We start from the raw sequence: 21016 nt of genomic DNA, 5'->3' as shown, positions 1-21016 counted from the left end.
CTAGCAGTTCAGTAGATCCATCTCCTGTCATAAAGCTGTTTTTTCATTCATATATGGAAAAGGCTTTAAACTAACATTAGTAACTCTATGTTTTCAAGAAAAGTAAGTGCACCAAATTAACGCTTACATTAAATACCACATGATATGTTATTACTGATAGTTGTTTATTCACAAAGCTCACATAACACCAAAATTTAACATGCAACCCTGAATTCTTTCTCTCCTGTGTATATAAGATTTGATAAGCACACACCAGTGAAGTGCTTTGTGGGTGTGCAAGCAGCTCTTTTATACCAACACAGAACTCATAGGTGACATTTACACTGTTCAGCTTACTCAAAGCCAGTGCATTGAGTAAAGATGATTCATACTGACTTTTGCTTTAGGTGGCTAGAAGTAACTACATGAGGAAGCAGGAGAGTAGTAGCAGATAAATAGCAAGAATCATGGGCATGGGGGTCTGAGTGGTGTTTTCTTGACCCTGCCAGTGAGGGGAAATGAGGAGAAGGGCACTAATAGGAGAAGTTAATAATTGCTTGCAGAACCTGTGTTGGTGACAGAGATTTGAGTTGTATGACCATGGGACCATGCTTGCAGATCACTGTCTGCTTGAGAGAGGTGAGAGCCACCTCACTAAGCAGGGCAAAGCTATTTTTATTAGTAGGATCACTGATTACATAAGGAAGGCTTTAAACTAAGAAGTAAGGGAAAGGGAGAGAGTAACCAGCAGCCCTGTGAGGGATTAATGGACACAGAGAAAAGCAAAGGGCATAGGGTGGTGTGACAGGAACACACAAAACAATAAGATGAGGCTTAAGAGGGCTCACCTTCTTTGAGTGTCAGCAAAGAAATGTCTACAAAACATCATAATGGAGAAATCCCCCAAACCCTTTTTAGGCAGTCAACATGCTGGGGTGCCTCTCTAAAGTGCCTGCATACTAACACATGCAGCACAGGGAATAAACATTATAAGTGCAGCTGCAAGGCTACGATCTTGTTGAGATCACAGAGACATGGTGGGATGGCCCCCATGAATGAAGAGAGACCAGCTCTTTAGGTAGGACTGGATAGAACATCAAGCAAGGGAAGTTCTCCTTTATGTGAAAGAGCGGTTGGAGTGCATGGAGCAATGCCTGGGGATGGACAAGGAGCTGAATGAGAGTTCATGCAGGAGGATTCAAGAGAGGACAGGTAAAGGTAACATTATAGAGGGTGTCTGCTACAGGCTGCCTGACCAGGAAGAACAAGTGGATGAGGTAGACAGATAAGAGCAGCCTCACATTCTCATGTTCAACCATTCATATATTTGCTGCAGGGACTACACAGCAGGGCATAAGCAATCCAGGAGGTTCCTGGAGTGCACTGATAACTTCTTCCAAGTCATAAAGGAGTCAACAAAGACCAATAATAAGCAATGCTTTGTTGGACCTCATAGCAATAAGGAGACTGTTGGGAACGTGAAGCTCAAGGTAATCTTGGCTGTAGTGACCATGAGATGGTGGAGCTCAGGATCCTGAGGGGAGGGGAAGTGTAAAAAGCAGGCTCACAACCCTGGAGAGTGAATTTTGGCTCTTCAAAGATCTACTTGGAAGAGTCACATTGGGGTACAGCCCTGGAGGGAAAAGGGGCCCAAGGAAGTTGGTTAGTATTTAAAGATCATTTCCTCCGAGCTCAAGAAGAGTTCATCCTAGTGAATAGGAAATTAGGCAACAATGCCATGAGGCCCGCGTAGATGAACAAGGAGCTCCTGGTCAAACTCAAATAAAAAAAGGAAGCATACAAAGGGTGGAAGCAAGGATGGGTAACCTGGGAGAAATACAGAAACATTGTTCAAGCATACAGGGATGAAGTTAGGAAAGCTAAAGCACAACTGGAATTGGATCTAGGTGGAGATGTCAAAGACAACAAGAATGGCTTCTGTAAGTTCATAGGTGACAAAAGGAAGACTAGGGGGGCCCATTGCTAAATGAGAGGGATGACCTGCTGACACAGGACATGGAAAAGGCTGAGTTACTGAATGCTTTCCTTGACTCAGTCCTCACTAGCAAGACCAACCTTCAGGAATCCCAGGTTCCAGAAACCAGGGGGAAAGGCTGGACCAAGGAAGATGAACACTTGGTGGGAGAGGATCAATGGACATATGCTAAGTAAATGGGCCCTAACAGGATGCACTCACAGGTACTGACAAGAGCTGATTGATGTCGTGGCAAGGCCACTCTCAATAATCTTTCATTGATCATGGTGACTGGGAGAGGTGCCTGAGGCTGGAGGAAAGCAAATGCCATCTCCATCTTCAAGAGGGGCAGGAAGGAGGTCACACAGAACCACAGGCCCATTAGCCTTATCCTGATCCGTGGGAAGGTAATGAAGCAGCTACTCCCAGAAACCATTTCCAGGTACTTCAGTGTCAAGAAAATCACTGAGTCATCAGTATGGAATTACCAAGGGGAAATCAGGCCTGACCAACTTGATAAACTTCTATGATAAACTGATTGCCCTGGCAGATGAGTGGAGTAATGGACATTGTTTATCTGGACTTCACTAGTGCCCGTGGCACCACCTCCCGTAAGATCCTCACAAAGGATCTTTGTAGATGCCTGGGCTGGATAGAACCACCGGGAGATGGGCTGGGCACCGGCAGGCTGGGCACGCACAGGCAGGCGGATAGGCGATTTTCCCGCCTTCCCTCCCTTCCGCTGCCAGCCCCAATGGCCGCCCTTCCTCCTCCCCCGGAAGCGGCATGGGGGTTTTCCCCCTCCGAGCAGGAACTCGATGGAGCGCAACTGAAGGTAAGACGAGAGAAGGAAAGCGCCCGGAGCTCCGGCCGGGGTCGGCGCCATGGCGCTGCCGCGGTGGCGAAGGCACCTGCCATGGGCAACGCGGGGCGCAGCGGCGGCACCTCCCGCTCCCGGCGAGCCCCGCAGCGCTCCCGCCCCCGCCCCTGCCCGCCGCGCCGCCCTCGGGCCGCAGAGGAAGCGGGGACACGGCAGGTCGGGACGGTGGTGCCTGCGGGAGGGGGCGGTGAATGAGCGGGGCCAGGGCGGAGCTCGGGGCCGCCGGTTTTAGCGCAGCGCCCGCGGGGCTGTGCCCGGCGAGCAGCCGAACCGTCAGCCCGGCGGGGCCGAACGGAGCCCGCGGGGCGGGGGGCCCGTGCGGGGCCAGAAACGTGAGTCAGCACCGCCGCCCGCTGGGGCAGGGCTGCCGGGGCCGTTCCGCGCCGCTCGCGGAGCCCGGCCGGAGCTGGGCGGGACGGCGCTTGTTTTGGAGCACGAAGCTCAGCCCTCTGGCTCTGCCGCGGTCCTAGAGCGGCCTGGAGCAGCGAAAACAGCCGCGGCTGCTCGAAACGGCCGAGCTCGCCGGCGGCTGTTACCGGCCCGCCCCGGCTCGGTCGTGCCTGGGAGCCGCTAGGCTGAAGCTCAGGCCTCGGCTCTCGCTGGGGTTTCGACCTCAAGCATGTTATTGGGCTGCTACACTGCAGCGGTGGCTGCTGGAGGAGTATAGGTATTGGTATGCTTTGTAGGTTAAGCCATGTTTTGCATACTTGGAAAACTACAGCAGCGTGGTTCGAGTCGAAGTCGTTTATTGCTTCTCCGGGTCTCAGTGATAATTGTCAGTGAATGAGAGACAGGCTTGTTGAGTGCAGATAGACTGTAAAGCCAAAGCGGGCATGAAATGGAAAATGCTGTTTAGTTAAAGAAAAAAGATAAAATGCTGTATCATGTTTTGATTTCTGTCTGTTTAGATAATGGAGTCTCATAGCTCTGTCAGCCTTCACAGGAGTAAATCACCAGCTTCTGAAAGTGAAGACGAGATTGAGTTTGTTGGAGTAAGTAGATCTTGTACTGGAAGCACACTGCTTGTTGTAATTAATACATTCTCAATAGTCCAGTTAAACAGGAGGGGGACTTTGTTTGCTCTGTTGATGGTGATTACATTTTGATGAAAAGCATTACTCTTGCATTTAAAGATAATTTGGTTTGTGAACCTCTGTGTCAGATAACAAGTTGATCTTAAAGATTTATGTGCCCTTTCTTGAAAGAGTATAAGATTATGTCAGTTGGTCCTATAGAGAGAATATGGACTGGGGTATCCCAGCAGGTCAGTGGGGAATTACAGTGATCAATTACATATATAAGAAGTCACTGTAGAGGACTTTGGTAATCAGGTGATAGCATTTTGCTACATGAATAGTCCCGCTTAACTTAATGGAATAAAGCAGAACAATGTTAAAAACACTGTACTTGGTTTAGAAGAAGAGGGAGGAAATTACAAGTTAGCGGGTTTAAACAGTCCTCTCAAGGTGTGAAGCACTCTATAGTACAACAGGTAATCTAATACATTCACATAAAAGATGTCAGTAACTTCAAGACACTTTTATCTATTGGATGTCCAAGAAAAGCAGAATATTTTCATGCTGCTTGTGGTCTGGACTCAATCTGTCATCAGTGAAGTGGTGCTAAATTGCAGGGTTACATAGGAACATAGTTTTTTTAGGTTGGGAAAGACCGTTAAGATCATTGACTCCAACTGTTAACCCAGCACTACTAAACCATGTCTCTAATTGACTCAACTGTTAACCGAGCACTGTGAAGTCAATCACTAAACCATATCCTAATTGCCACATCTACACATCTAAAGATGTTTTTCCTGAAGGAACAAATCATATGAATAAGATCAAGTGATTAATTGATGCCAAGATTATTAATGCCTGATTTCCTGTGGATTTGTCTCATTTTTGAACAATATGCTGAACAATAACTAGATTTTTTTCCTGCTCTATTTTATATGGTGCTTGATTAAAGCCTAGGTTCAGACTTTTTCTGCAGGGGTATTTAGATGCTCAAATACGAAGGATTTTTAAGTAGTTGAATATCTCAGAGACTTCTTAATCTTGTAGTTGATTTGGTCAAAATTAACTAGTGAGTTCAAAGTTCATTATATACATACAAGCATTCATGTGTGTCTGCAGCAGAGGATTTGGGGTGTTGGTGAATGAACTGGCAGTGTGGGCTTGCAGCCCAGAAAGTCAACTGTATGCTAGGCTGCATCAAAAGTAGCGTGGTCAGCAGGTCAAAGGAGGGGATTCTGTCCCTTCACTCCACACCACCTGAAGTGCTGCATCCAGCTCTGAGGTCTCCAGCACAGGAAGGACATCGACCTGTTGGAGTGAGTCCAGAGGAGGGCCACTAAGTTGACTAGAGGGATGGAACACCTCTCCTGTGAGGAAAGACTAAAAAAATTGAGATTGTTCAGCCTGGAAAAGAGAAGGTTTCAGGGTGATGTAGTTGTGGCCTTCCAGTACCTGAAGGAAGCCTGTAAGAAGGATGGAAAGGGACTATTTACAAGAGCATGTAGTGACAGGACCAGGGGAAATGGCTTCAAACTGAGAGTAGATTTAGATTAGATATTAGGAAGAAGTTCTTTACTGTGCAGGCAGTGAGGCTTTGCAGCAGGTTGCCCAGAGAAGTTGTGGATGCCCCATCCCTGCAAGTGTTCAAGGCCAAGTTGGATGGGGCTCCGGGAAACCTAGTCTAGTGAAAGGTGTCCCTCCCATGGCAGGTGGATCGATACTTGATGATTTTCAAGGACCCTTCCAACCCAAACCATTCCATAATTTTATTATCATCATTGTAAAAGCTTCATTTTCTTCAAACTGGGCAAAGAATGAGGAAGCTAGTATAGCTTGGAATGCATAACGATTGAAGGGCTGCTGGAGCACCAGGAGCAGTAACTGAAAGAGAACTAAAATCAACACTTCTAACTACTTTCTTTTTATTTTCTTGGCTTTGCCTGTGGATAATACAGATCCTTTATGTTCCCAGTGACAGTTGCTTCCAAGAGAGGCTGCTAGATATAATAAGATGACTGTGCTTAGTCTTTTGCAGGATTAATATCCTGGGGTGAGAAGCTTACTTTTGTCATTGATGAATACATGGGAAAGGCATGTGACCCTGGCCAGCACCTAATGTCAGCAATGTGTCCTCAGATCTCTCCTTTAGTCCTAGTGAGGATGACTTTAGACTTTGCAAAAGGATTTCCAGAGTACTTGGCTAGCTTCAGATCATCGTTTCCATATAATAATGTGTATGGCTGGAAGTGTGTAGACTCCATAAATGTTGCATATGGATGCTACCCGATTGCGTCCATGTCCTAAAGACCTAGTGCACAAGATGGTACTGTATAAATTGAATTAGAGAAGCTACTGAGGTATTTCAACCTGTGTTCATTTTAATAGACAACAATTAGTTGTAGGCCATGTGATCTCTGTTTTTCTTCCCCCCCCCCTTTTTTTTTTTCTTCTTGACAGCTGGGTGTGGTTTTGGTGTGGGTTTTTTTGTTTCTTTGGTTTTCCTTGTTTTGTTTTTTCTTTCCATTTCCTTCACTGTATTAGGGTGTTTGAGGACAAAAAGTCCTCATTTGATGGAGCAAAGGCAATCTCTGCTGCTACCAGAGTCTTTTAGCTTTTACAGTCAGTTTAATCCTCATCCAGAAAACTTAAAACTATTCTTACTTAATTTCCCACCTTTTACTTTGTCATTACAATGTATTTTGTCCACTTCATTACATTCTAAGTTTTGAATACCAGCAGAAAAATATAATTTAATCTGCAATGCAAACTGTTATTCCTAGTTTCTTAAGATAGGATGGTCTTGCCCCCATTTTGTTTTCTTGGGAAGAATAAGGCAAGAGTGAAGAAATTCACAGATGTAATGGGGTCTATAGCACTTAAGTAGATAGATAACTCAAGTTTCCACGGTTTGCATCAAAAGCATTGGACTTAGAGGGGAATTAGTTAATACACCAAATTAAGTGATTCACTAAAATACAGTAGCTACCATTTAAATATTTTGCTTCCTTTCTCCCTGAGATATTAAATATTAGCTATTCAACTGAAGTATTTGTCTCTCTGGCTTTTAGTTGTATTGCAGCAGGAGCTGAATAAAATGGTAGTGGTGTTAGGAAGCATAGGAAGCATCTCCGAAGTAGAACTTTTATTTTTGCACTCAAGTTAACCAAGGACTTGAATTTTTGTATTTACTAGGTTGTACAAATCAAAACTTTATAAGTGTTTGTTGGTTTGCAAGGTTGGTCAGTTACTCAGTCTTGAAGTTGGACGTCTGTTAGGGCACAAATTTAGAGCACAAATAGTACTACTTGTGTCAATTTTTAAAATTTATTTTATTGTAAACTTGTTCTATGATAAGTGTGTTTACATAGTGTATACACAATTTATGTTCTTATAAATATTTGTTAAAGATAAGTTTGTGGTCGCATACATGAAAGCTAGTTTCATGTTTTCTGTATGCTAGTGTGTGTATAATTATGCAAAAGTTTAATTGTGCTGTTTAAGTAAACTGGGTATTTGGTCTGAATGCACTTAAAGCTAAAAACTGAACAAATAAAACACCTTGCATGATGGACACGGTGTCTGTTAACTAGGCCTGATTGCCCAAAGACTGAGTGAAATGAGGGAGGGGGAGAAAGAGTCCACAGTGTAGGGCTTTTGGAGAAAACTTCTGGAGGCAGTAAAAATGAGCTTCACAGAAGTCCTTGAGAAGACAGTCTTTGGAGATGAATATGAAGCTCCATCTTTACCAGTTACCAATTAAACGGTTTTGATTATATCAACAGTTAAAATTAATATCTTGTGTAGCATAGTGAAATTACAGTTTTGATGATTTAATGCTGATGCTTTCAGACAAAGCTGTGAATAACAGCAGAGATGCCACAGCTGCCTGTAATATTACTTGCATTAAATTTACTGTTCTTGTCATTAGAGCTTCCTAGACTTGAAACCAAGTTATTCTGCATTTCAACTGTCAGTTTTGTAAGTTCTATTTAGTTGCTGAACTGAGGGAGTAAATAAACACAAATAGGGGAAATCTCTGCCTTTGAAGAAGGTACAGCTGTTAGGATCAGAGCTGAGCATTTCAAAACACATTATTGAGCTGATTGGATAGTCAGGTGGTCTGAGTGTGACTTTGAACTGTTACTTGCTAACAGCTGTTTTATAAAGATTTAATTTCTTAAAAGTTGTACAGAGACTGTCAGTTTCTACAGAAACAAATCTGTAATGGATTTTTTTTATATTTCATTTAGAAAACCACATTATGTTTATTTAATCCTAAAAAATTAAGCAATCTTTTGGGGTAATTTGAGGCCTGCAGCTTGATTCATATAAGCTTTTGTTATCTGTCCGAGATATCATTCCTCTTCCTCCCTGGTGACTCTTTATGCCTGGCCAGCTGAACAGCTTTACTGCCTTGAAAGGTGGAACAATGTAAAGAATGAGACGCAGTAAGAGCAGTAGAGAGGATTGCACACTGCTTTTCTCTCCACTACTCCTCATGAGGCAGTAAGTCTTCCTAGCCTGCCCTATATGGTTCACTGTTAATATCTTGAAGAAACTGCTAAATATATGGCAGAGATGGTACTATACCTCTTCAAGAAGTCAGTCTGCTGGGTACTTTAAGTCCTTCTTCTGCCTGGAAAACTTAACTTTCTAAGAAATACAGCATAAATATGGAGTATATAACAGCTCTGTGGTATCTGCCAGATATATTGCCAGACAAACAGCTAATACTGTAGTTTGGTCAAAAACTCTGTCGTGATTTAGATGGCATTGCATGTACAGATTTAAAACAAACAAAAAACCAACAAGAAACCAAACCATCACCCCTGGCATTACAAAAAAATAAACTTATCTGTGATTCACTATTACATCATTTGTCTATGGAGCAGCTATTGTGTGTGCTGAAGCCCTACATCTTGGGAAGTGGCTGGTCGTTGCCTGCTGATGGGAAGCAGAGAATAAATCTTTTGTTTTCCTTTGCTTCCACATGTGGCCTTTGTTTTCGCTTTATTAAACTGCCTTGACCTTGACCCAGGAGGATTTTTTTTCATCTTGTTTTGTCCCCAGCCTTGGTCTGCTGAGGAGGCGAGTGATAGAGTGGCTTGGTGGGCACCTGGTGTCCAACCAAGATTAGGCCATCACGCTTTTGGAATTGAATTTGCGTTTTTAAAAACAAGGCGAAAAAAATCCTTGAAAGAAAAAAACAAGGAAAAAACATTTAACATTGCATAGTGAAATCTAAGGCTGTTCCTATCTTGGTAACAGGCTGCTACCCTATTACCATTGAATTAATGGCACAGGTTGAGTATCTTTAAAAATGTAGGTCTGAGTTGATTGAGAAGGTGAAGAATATAATGTTATTAGGCAAGTCAAGATTATTAATTTGATTTTTTTTCTACTTGATATCTGTGTATTACATTATTTTTGAATACTTGTTTGCATGTTTTACCAATTTTGTGGAATAGTCTGTTTAGTGGAAAAGTTGCCATACCAGAATTTCCTTTACTGCACTCTCTTGAAACCTTGGTGAAATGCTAATGCTGACCATGTGCTATAATGTATGCAACATTTTATCTCGAAGGATGACAATTCAGTGCTTTTGTGTGTGTGTTTTAATACTTTATTCCAGGAAGGACCTTTAAGACCTATACTTGAATGTATTGATCTTGTCAGCAGTGAAGATGAAGAGCCTAACAGCAGTTCTTATGTTCACGTGAGTATGTTGTAATATATTTTAGGACATCTCAGTTGAATAAAATAATTGCTCTTCTGTATTTTTTCCTATCAGTTACTTTTCACAAAAGCCTTATTAGAGGTATTTTTAACAAGTAATAATTAAATAAATAACATTTAAGTATTTTGATTTTTTTTTTTTTTCCTACTGTTGAGTGGAAGGCAAGAATACCACCACTTCCATTTTTTTCCAGAGCTGTTTTTTGCCTCCTTGAAATGGGCTTGGAACTTTTATTTGTCTTTCAGTCATGTTAGCAAATGTGTTGAAGAAAAATATCCCTTTACAAGCAGCCTCCGAAGTCTGTGTGTCCAGTTTCTAGCCTGCAAATGTATCTGGTCTACTCCCAGGCCTTTTCTTTCTAAAACAACTTTTTAAGAAAAATGTATAGGTTGGAGGACCATGACAGGCTGGTTTTATCTCTGCCTAATCCTTCACAATCCCTCCTAAGACTGTATGAGTCAGAAGCAGGCTCTGTTTATTCCCCCGAGCTTATTGTGCCTGCTCTCTAGGGCCTTGGAGAGAGGCAGTGATTAACCCTACTAGAGTTGGTTTTGGCAGCAGTAGCCATCTCTTGACTTCTGTTTTACAGTGTTAGAGTAGAGAATGTTTGTAATAATACTGGTTCTTAAGGAAAGGTGGTTCTTCTGTATATTCACAGGCTGACTCTACAGTGATTGATTGCTGGAGCTAGTTGTGTAATAGGAGCAAATTACAGTGTATGGCCTATCCCTTATGCTAGAAAAAGCTAATGATCTGTCTTTCTGAAGGTAGTAGGCAGTGTTAGAGCAATAATTGTATCAGTTCTCAGTTTTTCAGGTGGTCTCCATGTTGGCTTTCAAATCAGTAGAGATTTTGTTTACTCACTTTAAATAATTTACTTAATTTTTCATTTCTTGGAGACTTCTAGGACACTCAGCACAATCATCCATGTTCGTCTACTGCTTTGGTGAGGCTAATGTTTATGTTGAATTGCCTTGAATGTGTGGAGAGGAGAGTTGTTTTAGTTGCTTCTTTAATAGAAGTTACAGATGTTGATAAATAGGAAGAGAAAACTAGCAAGGTAGATCATGGAACTTAGGATAAGAGTATCTTTACTGAATTATGTCCTGATGCTTGGACATCACTTTTCACTGTATTAGTGCCTGTTACTTAGTCACCAAATAAGTGTTTAACTTTTCAATTGTAGAGACCTTCTAAGCGTAAGGATCACATTGACTATCAGAAAGAACGAGTTGCATCAACCCTGGATCGTCTGGCACGACATGTTGAAGTAGAGAAGCAGCAAAAAGAAGAGAAAAACAAAGCCTTTAAGGTATTGGGAGTATTTTGTTTTGGTAGAATTGCATCATAAAGGCCTTGTAGTTCACAAATGTCTTTGTTTTCACTACTAAATAAATAAAAAGATTGGTGAGCCAGACCTGGAACTAGCAACTAGGCTTCTGTGGCATCATTCGAAATACAATACAGACTTTGTCTCTTCAGTGGCTTTTAACTGATAAATTTGCTACTCTTATTGCAGTTCCTGAGGATGGGAAAAAACAAAATTCGTGAAAATCAATGGCAAAAACTTTTTCTCTTGTTTGTATATATAGCAGAGGAACCTTAACATCAATTACTCTTGCTGAGTAATTGAAAAATAAGAGTTATCACAAACAACCATGCAGCAAGCCTACTCATTTACTTGCTTTTGTCTGAGATTTTTGGGAAACTGTTTGCCACATTAAATTTCTGTATTGAGTAATATTTTATAATGTAATACAACTTTCTGTGTTTAAGGCCTAATTTTAGAGTTGAATCCTATTAATTGCATTGGGCAGCAATTTGAAAGGCTTGTACTTTTTACTTCTATTACAAACTGGGAGATGCAGTCAGTGGGCTTAATGGAAGGGCTGCTCTCCGTGGGAACCTGGACCGCTTGAAGGAATGGGATTACAAGAACTTCATGAAATTGAACGGGAACAGAGTCAAATTCAGTATTTGTGGAACGTGCTGTCTTTCCAGCCTAATTTTCTCAATACTTTTAAAATCACATGATTTTACTACAGTTAAAGCTTTTTATATTCTACACTAGACTATGCAACTGTAATACAACAGAGTAAAGGGATGTTGGATATAGTCCAAGGTAGCCTTGAAGTCCAGAAGCCTACATTCCTCTCCTGTCTCCTCTACTGAGAATTTGGCAATCTGTTAATGTTTCCACATACATTTCCATGTGTCAAGTGGAGTCAGAGATAACTATGTACCTTTCAATGTACTTTGAGAATGAAAGCTAAAAAATCCTTTGTTAAAGATGAATATTTTCCTCCTGGGTGGCTCTTTACTCCACTTTGAAAACTAAATTTAATTCTGCAAGTTGCATTAACTGATGAGAAGATGCCAATTTTTTTTCCTTGTCAGTGGAATGAACTGACTCTTTGGTTTCAATAATGATTTTGTGTTGCTTTTTTAAAACTTCATGATTATTTGTTTCTCTTTATAAGATTATAATCTTATGTACGTGCTACAGAAACTTCAGTAGTTACAGTAAAACTAAATTAATTGACCCAAGACGTAGCTCTTACTTTGGGGGAAAAAATTACTGGTTTTAAAATTTTTTTATTGCCTTTATGTCCTATCTTTATTGTGTTAAATAGAAATGAATCAAGTTGTAAGATTTTATTTTTCCCCTACTTGAGGCTTTTGTGGGTGTGGGTTTTGTTGGTTTTTTGGGTTTTTTTTCCTTGTGTTTTTAGAAACTCATATGTAAGTTTTGGGATACATACCTAATCTTTAATTTTTTTAAAAAGAATTTGATCACCACCTTGCCTGGTATGTTTTCTCTCGCAGGAGAAGGTTGATTCCCAATATGCTCATGGGTTGCAAGAATTAGAATTTATTCGGGGACATAGTGATACAGAAGCTGCAAGGTTATGTGTGGACCAGTGGTTAAAAATGCCAGGTAAGAGTAGGAAACTAAGTTTCAGTGATGGTTTCTAAATCCTGAATAGGAGAACAGAACATGTGATAATTGCATTGAGCTTGCAGGTGCCATGTGCATAACCTAATCCTACAATATTAACTTTGCTAGCATATGGCATTTGAAAGTTCTTAAACACTCATTTCCATAAAATCCATTCTTCTAATGCTTTGCTGTTTAGGAAATGTAAGATACCAAATCTAGAAATCACTAAGGCGATGTTAACAATTTTTATGAAAGAAGCTGCTAGGAGGAAAAAATGCTACTATTGAACTGCTGCTTAGGAAGATGTCTACATGAGTAAGTGTAACTTCAAGATGTTTAGTGAATTTCAAATAGTACCTCGATGAAGGGTGTGAAAGTGTTTAAAAAGTTACACTGCTGGGAATTGAAGAAAATGAAAGTGCAGACTTCCTGAGTAGGATTGTACAGTGTTAGTTTGCTTTTAAGAATCACTGTAACTTGATTTTTAAATGCTTTAGGGCTTATGTGTTATTTTGTTTGTTTTCTTAAGCCTCTATAATTTAGGTTCTGGTTAAGTACATTGTTTTATAACACAGGTCTGAAACCAGGCTCTGTTAATGGTGGAAAAAGGGGTGCTTGTAAGAGGGCAGCTCAGACACAACTCAACAGCAGTCCCAAACACTGCCCTGTGATGCATTGCAACAGAGAGTTTGATAATGTACATCTTCTTCTAGGTCACCTTCAAAGGTAAGGACATAGTACAAGAGCTCAGCGCAAGATATCATAATGAAAGAATATGCTCTAACTTAGGACATCAGCATCAAGTCTACTTTAAACTGCCTGTAGTGACAAAGTTCCATTTTGAGAGCCAATTAATATGTTACACCATTTATATAGATGATGTGATGAACTTCATAGGGGGTTTTTTGTTGTTTTGGTTTGGGTTTTTTGGGTGGGTAGGGAAGTTGTTTGTTTTTTCCGTTCAGAATTTATTTCTTGTGGAGCATTTTGTAGTACATGGGGTTTTTGAGAAACAAGATCTCTATTCTCCAGTCCTGTAGTATCTTCATTCAAACTTGAAAAAGAGCAAAAGGCTACCTTACACAATTTGATGGTAAGATTAAAAAAAAAAGAGCCCATAATGAATGGAAAGAGGAACGAGCTATAGGTCAGACATCTGTTCATAGCTGATGATTGCTAGTCAGCACTCAGTGTGTCTGTGGTCAATTCCAGCAGATACTGCCTTTTAACTAGTGAGTGTGTTTGTGGGGAAGATGGTAAGGTGAGAAGTTGAGGGAAGTGTCATGGATTAACCCCAGTAGGCAACTCAGCCTCACACAGCTGCCCACTCACTCATCTCTCTGGGATGAGGAAGAGAATGAGAAGATTAAAAGTGTGAAAACTCTGGGCTGAGATAAAAACAGTTTAATAAGTAAAGCAAAAGCTACATGCACAAGCAAAGCAATATAAGGAGACAAACAGGTACAGCTTTTTCATATGTAATAGTTAGCTCGAGTGATGTGTTTGTCTTCCCAACTATCTCCCCTTCCTCCTCCTTCACCCAGCTTTTATTGCTGAGCACAATGTCTTATGCTATAGGCTGCCCCTTTGGCCCGTTGTGGTCAGCTGTCCCAGCTGTGTCTCCTCCCAGCTTCTTGCCTACCCCCAGCCTCCATGCTGATAGGGCAGTCTGAAAAACAGAGAAGACCTTGATGCTGTGCAGTCACTGCTCAGCAATAACTAAAACATCTCTGTGCTATCAACACTGTTGTTTGTAAATCCAAAATGCAACAATTGTACAAGCTGCTACAAAGAAAATTAACTCCATCCCAGCCAGAACTAGAGCAGGGAGGTAAAAATAAAAAAAAATTCTCTCTCTGGGAAATTGTGCCTTTTTTTAGTTCTTGTAAAAACAGTGGGGTTCCTCTGCAGACTGACCCTTGTAACAGGTAAGCTGCAGGGAGATTCACCTCTATGCAAGGTATTTCAGCTGATACAGTTGATGATAGTGGAAGAGAGGAATTTTTATAGTTTAGGTTGATCGGATAAGGGTTTTTGTCCAATAGCTTCAAAAGACAGATCTTTTCTCATTTTAAAAAAAACCCTTTTAACTGTTTAGATGGGATTAGTTTGTTAATTATTTCTTCTTCTCCAGGTTTGATCATTCTCCTTGTGACCCAACTGTCACGTTACGTGGACCCCCAAATAATGCTGTTGCCTGTGTGATATGCTGTGAAAGATTTTCAACCTCTCAGCAGTATAGTGATCATCTTTTATCTAAGGCAAGATCATAAGGATGAGTAACTCGCCTGACTGAATGTAGTAGAGAGTTTTCAAGATGTATCATTATGCACTGATTTTAGGTTTTTGTTTTCTTTTTTAACCCTCTTTTTCTCACCTCTCTTCTTTTAGTCTTAAGACAGTTTGTTTTTTTTTCTTATTCTGTTGTGTTTCAAACACCTGGTGTAGCCTGACAGTATTCTCTTTAGATCTCATCATTAGATTGTACTTTTTGGTATACTTTCGAGAGGACCGTAGTCTTGAGCCTCTTGTCCCTCTGTTGGTGTTGTTGAAAGGTGTTCCCTTTTTTCACATCTTCAAAATTATGAAAGATAAATGCAGCAAGTTAGGATGAAGTAAATAAAGGAGATGGGGGAGGGGGGAAAGAGGCAATAGAATGAGAAAAGAAACTTGGGTGATTTATCTGTTTCCAGTCCCTCCAATAGAGGTATTTGCTGCTACTCACTAGTTAACTTACAGAAGGGAAAGGATGATCTAGCATTTGAGCTCTGATTTGAATATAAGCTAGTAGTGTTGCTTTTTTGTTGTTGATTGCTCTCTCTCCTGTTCATAACATGCTACTGTAAAACCTCAGTTGCTTAACAGATGCTTAGCTGTTACCTTCTGGGTATGTGGTTTTATTTAGACAGTCTAGTATTGAACTGCATAATGGATAGTATTTTCCAAGTTGGATGTTTTAATAACAAGTACTGCTGAGTACTCACTTAGACTCCAGAAGCTGTGTTAAGTTCAGGGAAGTTGTAGACATTCTGAAAATCAGAAAAATTTTAGCTTGTGGTAATAACTCCTGATGCATAGTCATACCTGACAAGTTTGAAAGATTGCATAGTAATTTGTCCCTGCTCTTTTTCCATTGCTTCCAAGTTGTGTGCCTGTGACACAAGGGCATTAGCAGGAGTTTGCAGCCAAGTCTGGGGAAAGGACTGACTCTTGCAGCAGGCAAGAATGAATTACTTTGATATGGAAGGATGGGGAGATAATAGTAATCAAAGCTGTGGAAGAAAGCATAAGCATATAATGAAGATTCACTAAGTGACTTATAAAGGAGCAAGCAAAAAAATATTGGAAGCAAAACTAAAGGATTTTTGCCCTGGAAGCAGAGATGCAGAGTTGATGTAGAAGGCAAGGCAGGTGGAAGGATTTGACTTTTAGAAAGTCGTGGACCTGTCAGGCTACTCTGAGGAGCAGCATTTTGAGGAATTGGAAGCTAGCAAGATCAGGGAAGAACTGACATCAGGAAAAGCAGCTGCTTTGGTAATAGAAGGAGCTTTTTCTGAGAGCCAGGGTAAAGGGACTAGCTAAGAATTGGAGCCCATAATCCCTGGGGAAAGTGCTTGCAAGTGGTGCAAGAAGGGGATGGAGAAGTTGCTGGAGTAGTAAGAATAGATGAGTTGCTGAGTTTGACAATGGAAGTTTGGCCAATCCCTTGTGTCTCGTGAGCTGAAGTGCATGGAGGTAGGCTGTAGATAAACATAGATGTGGTAGCTGAAAACCTAAAAGTTGAAAATACTACCACAGAAGGGAGAGTGGAATGGAAGGACATGGGAAGAATTTGAGCTGGTTTCTTTGCTTAATTTTTTCCTAAATAGATAATTTTTCTCTTCCAGCTAAATGAAAATGATGGGCATAAAAAAGGTCTCCCTCCACAGCATATTCAGTGTTTTGCATGCCCAAACTGTTTCCTCCTTTTCACAAAAAGCGAACAGTGTTTGCAGCATATGTCAGGAAAGAAACACTTCCTCCAGGTTTCTCAATTGAATGGTATGTTGCTACTAAGTGTACTGCTTTTAATTTCATCTGATAATTGACCCTTATGATATGAATTGACTTACATTTTTCTGCAGTTTAAAAAAGGTTAAGGTTTTAAAGTTTGTTTTTAATGAATTGTTATTTTTCTTTTAAGGTCTTAAATGTGGTGCTTTGAAATTTGTACTTTTGTGTAGAAATGATTCCTCCATCACACTTGCTGTAATGAGAAGCCATCAGGGCTCTCATATAAGCTTCTCATCCTCCAGTGACTCTGTGCAACTGCTGTCCTGAATAAGTTTACATTTAGCATGTTGATAGAGACTTGGACCAAAACAAATAAATTTCAGTTCCAATGAGACTGGCTGTGAAGTTCCTTCCCTTTATTGTACTGTCTGTAGTCTGCTTGGAGGCTATTGTCAGTGTCCTTGGCATTGCTGGTGACAAAGACCCGTGAAAATTTCTTATCTGTATATTTGCAAATCTAGCCTGGTTAGTTGGGACAGTGCTGCCAGTCTGATGGCTTGCACTGACTGCATTGCTGCTGAAGGCTGAAATACTGGTTATGTTGTGAGCTGGTAACATCCAGAACCACTCTTAAAAGAGTTCACAGGAAATACCTGTCTGATCCTGTGCTTGAAAACAGGGTTAATGCTTGTCATAGCTACGCTGACTTTTTATTTGTGACATAAGCAATAGGCATTGAAGCATTTACTTTAATGTTAGCTAAATGGCTGAAGCAGTTGACATATAGATGGAGTTGACTTCTTATGCAGGAAGTGGCCATATTTTAGATACTGTAGGTTTCAGGATAAGCCTGTGTGGCCAAAAGGATTGATATAGTTATTTCTCATCTTCATGACTATATCTTTGACTTCTGCCCTCCCCCTGAGTGGCTGCAGGAAGTGTGCAGAAAAGATAGGCTTTGAAGGCATCGTGCTGCAGGTTGAGTCAGTATTGCAATCTTCATGGAAGTGACAGTCATCTGCATGGTTATATGTTCTCTTATGTATTGAAGATCTAATGTACTTTTTTTCTCAAATAGGTTATTAATTCTGAATGTGATGACTGCAGATGCTTTTAAATTCAAGTTATAGATTTTAAAAGAGATTCCTGGTGAGCTATTGCTTTGAAAAGATTAAAAGCACAAGTTAGTGGGTTTTTTCTTTAGAGGTGGATAGTTCTTAGCTCAGAACAAAAAATGGAGTGCTCCAATTTTTCCTTTGCGTTGGTAGGTCTTCATGATTAATAATTACCAGCATGATCTAAGATCTGCCAGTGAAGTTCACTGAAAGGCATAACCTCAAATTATTGCCTGCTGATCATCATGTCTTACTAAACAGAAAAATCAAAGAGAATTTGCCTCCTAAGGTGCAGAACATGAACAACATTTAATCCATAAACCATTCCCCATTCTCTTTTCAATAGAATTTTTTTATTCTGATGGTATCTGAATTTAGATATGGAGCATGTGCTCTGAACAACAGAAAGTCCTGCATCTAAGAATGTAAGAATTAACGCAATTAACACTAAGGATGGGAAAGAGAGAAAGAGATGGTCAGAGTATGTGGGAACTTGTTAAATGTGTGCCTTTTTTTTTTTTTTTTAAGCACTCTGTGGCTTAAAAGAAAATTATGTGGTAAGAGTAGACAGCTGGCTATAGATGGAGTGAAAGAAGGTCAATAAAAACCTTTCTAAGAGACATGTCTGACCTGATGTTGTAGAAGAGGAAAAGGGAAGTAGAGTCAGTCACTGAGTATGAAAAAACAAGATCCAAACAGATTCAGAAATGAGATTGTCACAGAAATTTTAAAAATTCAGTCTTTTTAGTCTTCCATAGCACAGTTACTGTGGGCCAGCTGACACATGATAATTTGCTTTCTGAACTGTGTGACAAACAAGTAACAACAGTAACTATGTCATCAGAGAGCTGAAATACTTTGAAAGAACTTGCACTTTCTACCATTCCATTTTATAGATGAAATGAAGACTGGCCATCCTCTACCTTTTCCAACCTATGCGAAGAACCTTCTGATATCTCTGTGCAAAGAGGTCCCCTTCCAAGTGAAGTGTATATCCTGCTACAAGATACTACGATCGCATATGGAATTAACGGCTCACTTCAGGTTTGTGAAAGACAGCTGCCTTTATAATGTGAACACTCATAGATCAGTGGCAGATAGGCAGACGTGTTTTTAGTGCTCCTAGTGGATTTCCAGGCAAGTAGGGCCATCTGAATGTTGATTTCCTGAGTAAACTATCAAAAATGTGTCTTCTTTCATGTCTTTTACCCCACACTGCAGAATGCTGATCAATGTCAGGATCCTTTTTGTATTTTCTGTAACAGAACAACAGAACTTGGTGTCTGTTCTGCTGTTTGTAAGTTGACAGTGTTTGATTTTTGAAAATGTACAGAGGCAACAACATAACCATCAGTCTTAATGCTGGCTTTGGAAATAAGCACCTAATTCTCTTTAAAATGCAGAGACCAGATACACATTGCATGGTTTCGTTAGCAAGCTAGTAGGTGGGTTAAAGTATACAGAGGACACTATTTCCATGCACTGGTTGCTGTAGCTACTAGGTAATATTTCGAAGCACATCTGAAATTTTAAAAATGTTTCAAGTTATGATATAAATTCTTTATGTTTTTTAATCCGCTCTAGAATGCGTTGTCATAATTCTGGGCCTGTGGCACTGTCGAAGAAAAGCATCTCCCAAGTTGCAGAGATATTTAAAACAAAAGGTTACTGTGAGAACTGTGATGAACTGTTTGCTAATAAGAATCAGATAACCCAACACAAACAAACCACTCAACATAACATTAGAGTTTTTACTACAATGGAAGAGTCCATCCTGATGTTCTGTCATATCAATGGAAAACAGAAAAATCAGTCTTATTTGTGCCATATTGTGGATCGGTCAAGACCTCTGCTTAAAAGACATTTGGCTTCAAATGAGTCTGCCAGTAAAATGGGGTCTACACCTTCAAAAAGGAAGAGTGATTTAAAAGGTAACAATGAAGATAATGTAGCAAACCAAAGTCAAGGTAGTGCTTGCAAAGTGAAAGCCTGGTTTTGTGAATGCCTTCAAAAGTTTTTTACAGAAGAGTTAGTAGAAAATCACATTTTATCAGCAAATAGGATCTGTCACAAGTGTGCTGTGTGTGGAAAGCTTGCTGAAAATTCAAGCATTATCCGCCTCCATATGAGTCGATTTCATGGAGGAGCACACTTGACTAATTTTCTTCTCTGGTGCAGAGCGTGTTCTGCAGATCTTAGAGAAGAGGATATTATGGGACACATAACTGAATTTCATGGTGGACATAGTTACTATTATGAGCAAGATGTTGAAGATGAACCTATGCCATGTGCTTCTGACACAGCATGCATTTCTGCAGGTGAAGATAAAGACTGCATTTCTAGCCCTATGGAAGTCTCCCCTGAAAGAAGTCCTATCGCGGGAAAATGGCAGTGCCGCATTTGTGAGGAGATGTTTGAGTCTGAAGAGAGCGTTAAACAACATTGCATGTCCTTAGAAAGCCATGCATTTCACAGGTACTCCTGTGGCTTATGCAGAAATCACTTTCGGAAAGTAGGAACGCTGGAGCGGCACTTCCAAGAGCATCATAATCAGGAGACACAGACGACTAAATATTTCTGTGGCCTTTGTGGTCATCTCTTCTTTGACACAGAAGAAGAATTTCTAATCCATTATACGGAGATTCATAGCACGGACTATACATTTGTGCCTGAGCAGATGGAAGTATCGATAAAAAAAGAGGAGGACTTCCTCCCAGTTGAACAAGGAGACCTTTTAACCTGTGGTTGCCGGACAACTTATGTCTCCAAAATAAACAGGAAAAACGATTATGAGAATTGTCAGAAAACCATGCTGGAAAAAGGAAACTTATGGTTTCGATGCTGCTTGTGTTCTGCAACGGCACAGAATATTGCTGATTTGAAGAATCATCTCAAGAGTCACACGTCACTGAAACCCAAGGGAGAGATGTATGTCATTAGATGTGCTGCATGCAACAAAAACTTTAATGATCTTCCCAGTGCACATCAACACTATCACATGAAACACTGCTTCTTGCAGAAACCTGATATATCAAGTCTTGCATCAGAATCAGAAAACACAGTATTCAAGTTCACGGCAAGTGGGGCTTGTCAGGTCAGAAAACCTCACAGGCTACAATTTCAAACATCTCCATCGAAAACTCAGGACAGACCACAGTTGTCTCCTCTGCAGAAACCAATAGAGCAAAGGAAAGAAAATAATGAGGACTCAGCACACGCTGAAGAACTTAGTGAAAGTATGTAGAAAACTACTTTCAACATTAGAAAAAATTATTGTCTTTAACGCACTCTGTTTCAGTGTCAGTCCTGAGACTGAAACATTTAGTTTTCTAATTAGTTTGGAGCATAATTTGGTGTTAAAAGGAAGAGGACAACCAAGG

At 40.4% G+C, this 21016-nt stretch overlaps 1 protein-coding gene across 9 annotated transcripts in view; it reads left to right on the top strand.

Annotated features, from left to right (window-relative positions):
- The first annotated feature begins 2693 nt into the window (after positions 1-2693).
- LOC116784323 (E3 SUMO-protein ligase ZNF451-like) overlaps positions 2694-21016 on the top strand; it is a 35995-nt gene continuing 17672 nt past the window's right edge. For 3 of the 9 annotated variants that reach the window (XM_032682842.1, XM_032682843.1, XM_032682840.1), the window contains exons 1-10: positions 2694-2789; positions 3743-3826; positions 9483-9566; positions 10774-10899; positions 12414-12525; positions 13104-13254; positions 14663-14789; positions 16416-16569; positions 18533-18680; positions 19221-20872. In XM_032682842.1, the coding sequence (XP_032538733.1) occupies positions 2709-2789; positions 3743-3826; positions 9483-9566; positions 10774-10899; positions 12414-12525; positions 13104-13254; positions 14663-14789; positions 16416-16569; positions 18533-18680; positions 19221-20872 (2719 nt within the window). In that variant the 5' untranslated portion in view covers positions 2694-2708. Of the gene's footprint in view, positions 2790-2971; positions 2991-3081; positions 3167-3352; positions 3508-3742; positions 3827-9482; positions 9567-10773; positions 10900-12413; positions 12526-13103; positions 13255-14662; positions 14790-16415; positions 16570-18532; positions 18681-19220; positions 20873-21016 lie in introns of those variants that run through there. The other 6 variants (XM_032682849.1, XM_032682848.1, XM_032682847.1 and 3 more) reach the window with 6 other exon arrangements.

The sequence above is a fragment of the Chiroxiphia lanceolata genome, chromosome 3, assembly GCF_009829145.1.
Source record: "Chiroxiphia lanceolata isolate bChiLan1 chromosome 3, bChiLan1.pri, whole genome shotgun sequence".
NCBI lineage: Eukaryota > Metazoa > Chordata > Aves > Passeriformes > Pipridae > Chiroxiphia > Chiroxiphia lanceolata.
The sequence above is the reverse complement of the archived record's forward strand: the minus strand, read 5'-3'. Positions and strand labels throughout refer to the sequence as shown.